Raw genomic sequence first — 12,413 nt, 5'->3', positions numbered from 1 at the left:
ATAGCCATTTTCTATACTTTTGAGGCATAAGCAATTAGGAAATAACACTTACTACCCAGGAACAAAAATTGTGTTGCATAGTGTTATCTTGGCAAAGGAGAAATGCTCACGAACAGGGATGTAAACAAATTTGTGCCCAAAATTTGAGAGAAATAAGCTTTTTGTGCATATGGAAAATTTCTGGGATCTTTTATTTCAGCTCATGAAACACCTTACATATTTTTGTTCAGTGTATATAGTAATTTTGATGTAAAACAGGATAGTCACAAATTCACAAAATGCTTGTAGCACAGGGCATCACCAGGGCCTCAGCAGAGAAAGGGTTAAGTATAGGCTTGTGGTTTTATCGTTGAGCAGGGTAAAAAATAAATATCTACATTTTATGAAAGGTATATCAATTGTTGTAATTGGAATTACATTACTAGTTGTTCTAAATATTTAACTAATTATATTTTATGTAAGGATACGGCTGATGCTGTTTTGTAGTCAATACAAGCAGCTGTCATTGTACTGTGATTTTTTTTTTTTTTAAGTAACAAGGAACGTAAACATCAGGTGATAAAAACAAACAGAGATTTATCTAACACACAGCCAGGTTAATAGCATTCAGTTAATGTGAATATCTCATGCATGTCCATTCTTAAGTGTTACTAAATATCTGAATTTAATACCCATATGGTGTTTCAGCTGAAGAGTCATAAAAATTAAGTTTTATAAGCACTTGTTTCTTCAACCACCAGACCCGCAGTTTATGTGGCATATTGAAATCTGTACAATATAGCCGACAATTTAGTCTTGGCTTTGTAATAAAATCGAAGTCATTGTGAAAGAATGTATTATAATCCTGCTGAGTGCTTTAAACACAGTCATTCTACACATCCATATATTACTATTATTATTATTATTATTATTTACACTACATTTCTCAGGTAGAATGACTGTGCCACCCTGAATGTGACGCTGCAAAAACATAAAAATAATGTGCGTATTCTAAGCTCTCTGCACAGATCAGTGACTGTCGGGACTTATGCTAAACGAAAGCCAGAGACTTGCATTGTAAAATGCAACAAAGTACGGTGTGGATATACTGGATCAAATGGCACGGCTGTATTCTCTCAGAGGTGGTAGTCACATGTGGCTGTTTTTTATATAATGTTTTGGACCTGGCAGCCATCAACACTTTGGTTTTGTACAAGGAATGCACCAGCAACACAATCACTTGGGGACTTCATTTTGCAGCTAGCCCTGGAGATATGGCAGAAACATTTTGATAATTGACACGAAAGACGGCTGGCAAATGCCCCTCAACCTTCAGCCAGCGCTGCGCTCACTGGCACACGGAATAAGACAGTGCCAGGTTGCTAAATGCAATAAAAACAGAACTTTTGATGTCTGCGCCCGTTGTGAAAAGGCAGCCTGTGGCTTATGCACTGGTACAATTGAAAAGTGTGTTTTCTGCGTAGGTTGTACTTAGAAATCTGTAGTAAAACAGACAGACGGAGCCTTTTGAATTCTGTTTCACTCAAAGCACTTTCACATTGCATAACATTTTATGTTATTTTTTTGTTTTATGCTATTTTTATAACTACTGTGGCAGTGTGCTCCGCCCCTATGTGTATTTTGTGTTATGTTGCATGTGGTATGTTAATATTGGTGTTTGGATATTGCTGCATGGGATATAAAAGGGTCTGTGTAGTGATAGTGATATAGTTGTATCTAGGCACAGCGATTCACAATCACTTCACGTGCATTTAAAGTATGTAACAGTACAGTGGCTCTCAAAAGTATTCACCCCCCTTGGACTTTTCCACATTTTGTTGTGTTACAACATGGAGTCAGAATGGATTTAATCAGGAGTTTTTGCAACTGATCAACACAAAAAAAAGTCCATAATGTCAAAGTGAAAAATAAAATCTACAAATTGTTCTAAATTAATTACAAATACAAAGCAGAAAATAATTGACTGCATAAGTATTCACCCCCTTGAGTCAATATTTGGTAGATGATAAGTCTCTACCAGCTTTGCACATCTGGACACTGCAATTTTTGCCCATTCTTCTTTGCAAAATTGCTCAAGCGCCGTCAAGTTGGATGGGGACATTTTGGTGAACAGCAATTTTCAACTCTTTCCACATATTCTCAATTGGATTGAGGTCCAGGCTTTGACTGGGCCACTCCAGGATATTGACATTTTTGTTTTTAAGCCACTCCAGTGTGGCTTTGGCTGTATGTTTGGGGTCATTGTCCTGAAGGAAGATGAATCTTCTCCCAAGCCCCAGGTCTCTTGCAGACTTCAGCAGGTTTTCCTCCAGGATTTCTCTCTACTTTGCTGCATCCATTTTGCCCTCTATCGTCACGATCTTTTTAGCCCTGATGCAGAGAAGCATCACCATAGCATGATGCTGCCACCACCATGCTTCATGGTAGGGATGGTGTTCTCAGGATGATGTGCGGTGTTAGGCTTGCGCCAAACATAGCGCATAGCATTGAGGCCAAAAAGCTCTATTTTGGTCTCATCAGACCATAGAATCTTCTTCCACTTGGTGTCTCCCACATGCCTTCTGGCAAACTCTAGCTGAGATTTGATGTGAGGTTTTTTTTTATTTATTTACTTTTTCCAACAATGGCTTTCTTTTTGCCACACTCCCATAAGACCAGTTTTGTGAAGCACCGGGGCTAAATTTCCCATATGCACAGTGTCTCTCAGCTCTTGGTGGCCTCCCTGACTAGTGCCCTTCTCGCCTGGATACTCAGTTTTTGAGGACGGCCTGTTCTAGACAGATTCACAGTTGTGCCATATTCTCTCCATTTCTTAATAATGGACTTTACTGTGCTCCGGGGATATTCAGTGCCTTGGAAATGTTCTTATATCCTACCCCTGACAGGTGCTTTTTTGAAGAACCTTATTCTGGATCTGCTTTGAATGTTCCTTTGTCTTCATGAGGTAATTTTTGTTAGGAAATGTACTATCCAACTGTGGGTCCTCCCAGAGATGGGTGTATTTAACCTGAAATCATGTGAAACACCTTAATTGCACACAGGTGGACTCCATTCAACTAATTAAAGACAATTGGTTGCACCAGAGCTTATTTAGGTGTGTCATAGTAAAGGGGGTAAATACTTATGCAATCAATTATTTTCTGTTTTATATTTGTAATTAATTTAGAACAATTTGTAGATTTTATTTTTCACTTTGATATTATGGACTTTTTTGTGTTGATCAGTGGCAAAAACTCTAAATTAAATCAATTTTGATTCCATGTTGTAACACAACAAAATGTGGAAAAGTCCAAGGGGGGGTGAATACTTTTGAGAGCCACAGTATGTGAGCACTGGGATTGCACAAATGAGTTCATGGGCCAAGATTCAAGTTAATAGTTACTGAACGTTGCAGCGTCTCCACTTCACCTGCCAGTACTGCCTGTCTGTGTATTAATTTCTGTCCTGACATCACCCCTACAGCCAGCCTGTTCACACTAGTTGTTTATGTTTTATAATTTGATCTGTGCATACAGCTTTCTATACCTATTTACACAAGTTTAGTGCATAACATTTATTTTATTAGTTTTTCATGTTTTATGTATATGTGCTCTTTTTGAAAAAAATAAGAAAGTTTAATTTTCAATGACCAAAAATTTAAAACCTGCATTTACCTTGAACTTCTGATATTTCACCGGGTAACCTTATGCTGAGGAAAATAGTCCCTAACATAATTAGAAAAGAAAAACCACATACAACAGTTTTTTATTGTTACAACATTGTCAGATAAATTAACTGTAGGATTGTTGAATAACCTGTGTAGTATGAGTTGGACTCGAAACTTCTTTTGGAGGCGGGCGGGGGGGATTGGTCATTCAAGCTTGAAGGGAGTGGATTGGCTATTTAGTTATCCTGAACAGTTTCTGTAAAGTCACTTAGTGCTGAAACGTTTCTAACCCTGTATTTTTGTAATTCTTTTTCAGCTGTGAATCCTTGAATATCTACTCCTGCTCAAATGGCAAATCCATTATCCTTGGGCCTGTTTCCATGATGCTGTTTGCCACTGCTCAGGATTGGCAGCTTCTGTTTTGGCCACCCTGTTACCATGGAAACTCGCACTCCTCCATCTGCTAGTGTTGATCATGGCAAGGAATCTAGAGCGGCAAGGCTAATAAAAATGGCCAATAAAAGATTGGCAAATTGGGAATTAATACATTAAATAACGTTTGAGGGGAGAGAAAGATCAAATTTCATTTCTATTAGTGCCTCACCAATATCATATTTCTTTGATTAACCCAAAAAAGACATTAAGCTGTTATGTTATTATGGCTCCAGATCCCACATGATATAAAATATTTTCACTTTGTTTTTATATTAATGTATTTATTAAATTAAAAAGCAAGACAAGCATACCTGCCACATGACTGGCTATACCATGCTACGTAACGGGGGTGGCACAGGGAATGGTGCCCAACCCTGGGTGCTGCGCTGGTCTAACCGAATAAGACTGACCTGGTTAAGTTTCACGCTGTTTGTTATCCTGGTCTTTTTTCCACTGATTGCCCACTACTACCTCACCACTATTGATGAATCGGAGGAGGCTGGCAAGCGAATATTTGGCCCACGACCAGACAGTGAGCTTTGTGAGGTGAAGCATGTGCAGGACCTGTGCCGTATTCGTGAGTCTGTGAGTGAGGAGCTGCTGCAGCTGGAGTCCAAGCGCCAGGATCTCAATGGAGAAATTGCCCGACTCAACCTGAAGATTGAGGCCTGTAAAAAAAGCATTGAAAATGCCAAACAGGACCTTCTTCAACTTAAGAATGTCATCAGCCAAACTGAGCACTCCTACAAGGAGCTGATGGCCCAGAACCAGCCCAAGCTCTCTCTGCCTGTCCGCTTATTTCCAGATAAGGATGACACAGGCCTGCCATTGCCTAAATCGCACCGCTCCTGTCGGTTGCACTCCTGCTTTGACTACTCCCGCTGCCCGCTAACTTCTGGCTTCCCTGTTTATGTTTATGACGCAGACAGCTATGCCTGGGGTGCTGCCCTGGACCCACTTGTCAAACAGGCCTTTGCCACTTCTGCAAAAAGTAGTATTTATGTCACAGATAACCCAAGCATTGCCTGTCTCTATGTGGTCCTTGTTGGTGAACTTCAAGAGCCTTTATCATTGACCCCAGGAGATTTGGAGAGGCAGCTCCATGCTCTACCTTACTGGAGGAAAGACGGGCACAACCACTTGTTGGTCCATTTGTCCCGAAAATCACTGACCCAAAACTTTCTTTCCAACATCAGCCTGGGCCGGGCTGCTGTGGCCCAGTCCACTTTCTTTGAGAATCAGTACCGGCCCAGTTTTGATCTAGTCACCTCACCCTTGGTTCATGCCCTCTCAGAGCCCAACTTTCTAGAGGTGCCTCCACAGGTGCCTGTGAAAAGGAAGTACCTCTTTACTTTTCAGGGGGAGAAAGTGGAGTCTTTGCATAGCAGCCTGCAGGAGGCACCCCCCCGCTCATTCGAGGAGATGGAAGGGGACCCTCCTGCAGATTACGATGACCGCATAATTGGCACACTGAAGGCAGTTCAGGACAGTCGCCTTGACCGGGTGCTGGTGGAGTTCACCTGCAAGAATCACCCTCAGCCCAGTCTTCCTACAGAATGGGCACTATGTGGGGAGCGGGAGGAGCGACTCAAACTTCTCAGGGTCTCCACTTTTGCACTGGTGATTGCACCGGGTGACGGCAGAATGGTGGCCTCAGCTGGTTGTGGCATGCGACTCTTTGAGGCCCTGGAAATGGGTGCTATTCCTGTGGTTCTGGGTGACCAGGCCAGAATGCCATACCATGACCTGATACACTGGAGTGAAGCTGCACTTATAATCCCCAAACCACGTATTACAGAAGTACACTTCCTCATACGTAGCATCTCTGACAACGACCTGCTTGTCATGCGCCGACAAGGGCGCTTCCTTTGGGAGACCTATTTCTCCACAGCCGAGAATGTTTTCGGAACCATTCTGGCTGCCCTAAGAACTCGCATTCAGATTCCCGCCACCCCCATCCGGGAGGAACTGGCCCAGGAGATCCCTCACAAGTCTGGCAAGGCTGCTGGTACAGATCCCAACATGGCAGATAATGGTGACCTCGACTTGGGTCCTGTGGAGACTGAGCCACCTTATGCATCACCACGCTACCTGCGTAATTTTACCTTCACAGCAGCAGACACATTCCACGGCTGGAACCGGCCTCCTGGGCCATTTCACCTTTTTCCTCACACACCACTGGACCCTGCCCTGCCCTCCGAGGCCAAATTCTTGGGCTCAGGAACAGGGTTCCGCCCCATTGGTGGGGGTGCAGGTGGCTCTGGGAAGGAGTTCCAGGCAGCATTGGGGGGCAATGTGCCTCGGGAGCAGTTCACGGTGGTAATGCTGACCTACGAGAGGGAGGAGGTGCTGATGAACTCGCTGGAAAGGCTCAATGGGTTACCCTATCTCAACAAAGTGGTAGTGGTCTGGAACTCCCCAAAGCCCCCCTCAGATGACCTGCTCTGGCCAGACATTGGGGTCCCCATCATGGTAAGCAATTGAAACACCTTCCCCAAATGTAATACTTTTGGTTTCTTTGTTAAATTGTAAATGTATAAAATATTCAGTGTTAGCCTGGCAGCTAACCTGAAGTAATATGTCCTTCATAATAAATTATCTTCAGTCAGGACTGCGGTACTAATTAGAGAGAATTAAAATTGGAGAGACAGTGAGCCTGCAGTGATGTTTGCCTAATGGCATTTTTACTCCTATTTTCTATGCCCTACACCTTCCTCCAGGTTGTGCGAACAGAGAAAAATAGTTTGAACAACCGTTTCCTACCGTGGGATGCCATCGAGACAGAGGCGATCTTGTCCATTGATGATGATGCCCATCTCCGCCATGATGAGATAATGTTTGGATTTCGGTGAGCATAATTTGATCACATGCTAGGGAAAGAGATTATGTTGATTTTGTCATCATTCACATTTGCCCCTAAATCCATCCTTAATTGACACTAAGATCAAATATATGTTTATTATTATTTTGTACAGCTATTTTCAAATGTTTGGCTATTGTAAATAGCTGTTTTACATCTAGTGCCCTTTTGACTGCTTCAATTTCAACAAAAGCATATGAGTATCAATGTATCAAGTGTAAAGTCTTTTCCGGCTTGAGAAACTTCTCTAAACTGAGGCAGATGAAGGCACCTTTAGCACTGTATGGCTAATAACATCCCTCACAGTGGTGATTTTGCTGTCTGGGTTTGAAAGTAAAGGTCCTTTCACACTGAGCGCGTCGCATCAAGGTGTCATAGTCCGGCGTAAATAATTTTTTTTAGAATACAGTACATCCTATGGAGGATTTTACAACGGACGGGTCGCATAAAACCGACGACGTCAAAAATAGACCTTGTCCTATTTTTCTGTGCGCGTCCGGCATTAATTTGTCTCTCTAACCAATCACACTCCAGCTCTCACTCCCTCGTTGGCATGACAACAAACATCAACAGGTAGCCCCTACTCATTAACACAGAGCTCGGCCTAATGCAAATGAGTGATTTTAAAATAGTAGATATTGCAGAAATAGTGTCCTTAAAGATATTGGAAACAAATAGAGCTACAGTAAAGAAAACGAGAACTTTCAAGGATTTTTAACAGAAAATGAGACCCGACGTGTTAAGCAGACCTCCATCTGAACTAAATGAATACATTTATACATATAATGTGTATAATCTTCATGTTTATGTATATTTTACATTATTTAATTTTAGGATAGACATTAAATACATAAATGTCCAGTCATCAGTATGCTTACTACTGTGCTTATTTGTGGAGAACGGCATGAGTACAGAGCTGTGTTTCAAACACAAATTGTATCTTTAAACTGAATAGTTGTATAATTTTTTTTTTTTTTTTTTTTTTTTTTTTTTTTAAGATTAAGAACTTCAACCGTAGCCTACGTATAAAAATGTGCAACACATTAACGGTTCCATTCTGGTTAAAGTGTTGCTTGTTTTACTCATTTTGCACGTCTTGTGACTCGGATGTAGTTAATAACTGATTGAGTTAAAAAGAGCTCGCAGGACCAGTTTTCTCAGGAAAAAAGGAGCAAAAAACAGAGTGGGCCGGCAGTAAGCAGCATTTGGAAATGAAAAGGTAGACGAACTTACGTCAACAGTAGGGTAATTATTGTTAATAATAATAATAATAATAATAATAATAATAATTTGATATTTTTCTTATTTGCGCTGTGCTCTGTATTTGTTTTAACTATGGTTGTTTAGGTTTTTATTTTAAGGGACAGAGCTCCATCCACCTGAACAACTAATAATTAATAAGTAGATTATTTAATAATAAATTACAACCTTGTGCATCACAGGTTTGCCATTTCTTGTGTTCCAATTATCTGAACGCCTTTGGTGTGAAAGCAACTTGACAGCATCAAAATACGCTGACGCTTTGACATGTGAAAAGACCTTTAGTCTGGCAGCATAGTTAGCTGGACTTTGAGGCGTGTTGACATCTATGAAATAGTGTGCCTCTGTTCTCTTCTCTTTTTGCACATTTTAAAGATCAGCTGCTCTGACCTTCTGTCTGTTTCACTTACTAAGATGTAAATTAATGGTAACCGGTGTTGCACCCTGAACATTTCTCTTCGTTTGCAGGAAAAGGAATTCCTGAGACTCATCTAACTTTTTTTTTTTTTTTTTTTTTTTTTTTTTTTTGACACGTTTTGTTTCCTCGAAATCTAAGCTCTCTGCTATTTTATTATTTTTGTTCCATAGTGCTTGGAACGAGTCCTCTGTTCTCCGGCTTGCCATTGTTTTAAACAGTCAGTAGCCATTTTGGTTTTACACACAGTGATTTTTGAACTTTTGTAAAGCTCTGCTGTAGTCTTCTGATTTGGAAAAGACAATTTCAGTTCAAGTCCAAACACTGTTTTGAACCCCTGTAGTTGCCTAATAAGCCCTGCTGCTTTACTACCTCCCGGGCCAGATTCTTTTTCTGACATTTCTTGAAGCACTTGTAACAAGGGTTTGTAATTTTGCAAAATGCTTCTGATGGATGGACAACGCACAGTCAACCTTTTGGCCACAATTGGCTAAGTTTTGTTGAATCTTTCATTGCCATTTGGAAAACATTGCCAGGCGTTTTGGTGAGTCGCGCACAAGGTTTACAATGTCACAAACCAAATCTATGGTATCTCTGAGAAGGGGGTCTGATCTTGCAGCCTCCTGTAAAACTAGATTGAGTGCATGTGCTGAAAAGTGAACACAAGAATCTTTGGGCTGCTCTTCAAGGATCCTGGCCTGCACTCCTGAATATATCCCAGATATTGCACTTGCCTCATTGTAACACTGTCCACGGCAGTTGTCCAATGTCAAATCAAGTCTTAGTCACATCTTTTAATAATGTTGGTCAGTGTAGCAGCATCAGTTCTGTCTGTGCTGTACAGACCAACAAAATCCTCAGATTTCAAAACTTTTGCTGACATGACACACATCTTTCATCAACAATCGACGAATAGCAATCATCTTCTTTGACCCTCTTTGATAGTGTTTGCTGTTATTTCGAACATTTCATTTTCAATATCGTGACCTAACCATTTTTGCTTTTTTCTAAACCATTTCCCAAGATCAGCCGAGTCCCCTGCACGAAATGAAGTAGCTGACGTAGGTTGCTGTTGGCATCAGTACTTCCTCATGTTGACATACACTGCCTGGTTAGAAATTTATAACCCAAGCATTCTGTGCTGATTTAGTGTTGTGAGATGCTTTGACAGACAACACTGGTACCTGAAGTACCAGTGCACAGCTTCTTGATGATGATGTGTTTTATCATATGCACTAAATCTCGTGGCCTGTTTCTAGTTGCAAAACCCAATAGATTCTAATGCTTCCTCCTTACATTTGGAAAATGAAATAATAAGTGTTCAGCCATTCGACAATTGTGACAAAATGCTTTTTGCTGGGCTGAGTCCCATTGTCCAAGGAAACCTAGTGTACCAGCTAGATTTAAACACCCCCTGTGTGCTCATGTTTGCTTTTGGAAATTGGAGGTTTTGTGGTTGGTTTGGTGTCGTCCTGACTTCAGCACCGACAACATCGACTGAGAAGTGCACTGTGTTTACTAGAACGTCTGCAATATCCACTATAGTTTTCTAAAAGAAAATTATTAATACTAACTTCACTCATTTAGAGTAAGGCAACTTCCAGAGGTGGCACACAATTGGCTGAGTGCTGCCCAGGTAGGGAGAGATTAGGTCGGCAGGGCAATCCACGGTTCACCACGCACCAATGAACCCTGTGGCTGACAGGGCGCCTGCAGGTCTGCAGTGGAGCCGTTCAGATCTGTGTTGTCCTCTGGCACTATAGGTCTGGTGGCTTCGCTGTGGATACGCAGTGTGAAAAATGACTGATTGGCAGGAATACATTTCGGAGGACGCGTGTTTCAGCCTCCGTTTCCCGAGTCGCCTGGGGGTTAGGGTTAGTGTTCGGTTTACATCTGAAATGTGTTCATGTTATGTCTTTTAAGTGGCAAACCTCCACTGATGCTAAACCATATGTAGGGGTGCACCACCTATTGGCATGACACCAATATAAGGGAAAGAAACACAGTCAGCTATCAACAGTTTCTGTTATTTTAGCTGATAATTTACACCAATATTCATGCTTGAATTTCTTCCAGCACAGAATTAAATGTTTGGTCAGATGCACTTAATGCAATAAGAACACTGACATTCATTTTCTCAGTGCTGTGTAAGGTGTGATCAAAATGCAGTAAATAAGTCTCAAAAGAGCGGTGTTTGGATTTTTGAAAAATATCATCTGAAGACAACAATAGGATAGCGAGTTGTGTGCAGAACAGACTTGATGCTACATTAAATCCAACAATGAACTGAGTAGAATATTATTCTGTGCTTTAAAAAAAAAAAAAAGTTGAATCCTAAATAACATTGATAGTTTAAATTGTTGTTGTTGTTGTTCTTATTCGGCTTCCCAGCCAAAATGGCTTGGAAGCCTATTATTATTATTATTATTATTATTATTATTATTATTATTATTATTATTATTAGGGTCCAAGCAACAAAGTTGCTGGAGCCCTATTGTAATTGTTAGGATTATTATTAATAGGCTTCCAAGCCAGAATTTCAGCTATGGTCAATTTGCATATATTGCAGTGTTTCTCTATGGTATAATGAGTGATGAAATTTCATACAGTAGTAGAGTCCTATGAGAAATTAATGTCAACAAAAGAATGAAGATGATTGGTCACATGTTTTGGCAGCCATATTGGATTTTTCGAGCCATGTCCGTAAAATCAACACCATTGCATGATAACTCGCGAAACTAGGTAGGGTGGTAGAGGCCTTTGTGAAGTTGTTAGAGTGAAAATGAAGGTCATAGGTCACATGGTTTGGTGGCCATATTGGATTCTTCGAGAATTTTTGACAATTTAAAAAATTCTTCTCTGAAATCGCTTTTCACAGAGATGTGAAACTTGCTGCAGTAGACTATCCTTATGGTCTAGATTTATGGTTCAAGAAGTCGATTGGTTACATGGATAGGCGGCCATATTGGATTTGTCAGAAATATTCAAACGTGTTTTTTTCACCTGAAACAGTTATGTCATTTGAAGCAAAACTTTGCTTACATAGCCTTGGCAAGGTTGTCTGTCAAGTTTGTGCAAAGGAAGTTGCTACATAAAAAAAAAAAAAAAAAAAAAAAAAATGGCCACCATGGGCCGGTCAAATTGCACATATTTGCACATATGACCTTGCTAAAGCTCAAATGCAAAACTTGTTTAGAACTCCTTTGAGAGTTCAGAAAGTGTCATAGTAACTATAGAATACACAAATGAACCCATGTGTGCTCTATTCAAAAATGGCCTTGACCATGACCTTTGACCACTCCTTAAGGTCAAATGCAAAACTTGCTTATAACTCCTTAGAGTGCAGATAGACATGGTTACTATGAAACACATATAGCAACCCGTATATGTTCTGTCAAAAAATGCCGTTGCATGTGAACTGTTACTTCTGCTAAAGGTCAGATGAAAAACTTGCTTTTTACAGAGTGCAGATAGGGTCATGGTTACTGTGGAACACATGTATGTTCTATCCAAAAATTCTTAACATTGACCTTTGAACAATGCAGTTTGTTAAAAGTAACGTTGCTACATTAAAAATATGGAGTCCACAAGCAAATCAAATTTCAGCATGTAGTGTACTATTAATCTCTGGTAGAATATAGTATAGTCTTCAAAGTTCAAAGAACAGTAGAGGCCAACGGGGTGCTATTCTTTATTATTATTATTATTATTATTATTATTATATAATAATAATAATAATAATAATAATAATAATAATAATAGTTAATGATAAAACTAATAATATTGCAAGAAGGCAT

The 12,413-nt window shown here is 40.3% G+C and overlaps 1 protein-coding gene across 1 annotated transcript in view; it reads left to right on the top strand.

Moving 5' to 3' along the window:
- Window positions 1-12,413, top strand: part of extl3 (exostosin-like glycosyltransferase 3) — a 40,916-nt gene that overhangs the window by 15,962 nt on the left and 12,541 nt on the right. Inside the window, exons 2-3 of the mRNA XM_041250705.1 lie at window positions 3,963-6,553; window positions 6,802-6,929. Of these exons, the coding sequence (XP_041106639.1) occupies window positions 4,400-6,553; window positions 6,802-6,929 (2,282 nt within the window). The 5' untranslated portion in view covers window positions 3,963-4,399. The remainder of the gene's footprint in view (window positions 1-3,962; window positions 6,554-6,801; window positions 6,930-12,413) is intronic.

The sequence above is a fragment of the Polyodon spathula genome, chromosome 5 (assembly GCF_017654505.1).
Source record: "Polyodon spathula isolate WHYD16114869_AA chromosome 5, ASM1765450v1, whole genome shotgun sequence".
NCBI classification, from domain to species: domain Eukaryota; kingdom Metazoa; phylum Chordata; class Actinopteri; order Acipenseriformes; family Polyodontidae; genus Polyodon; species Polyodon spathula.
Note: the sequence above shows the minus strand (reverse complement) of the source record. Positions and strands in the feature narration are given on the sequence as shown.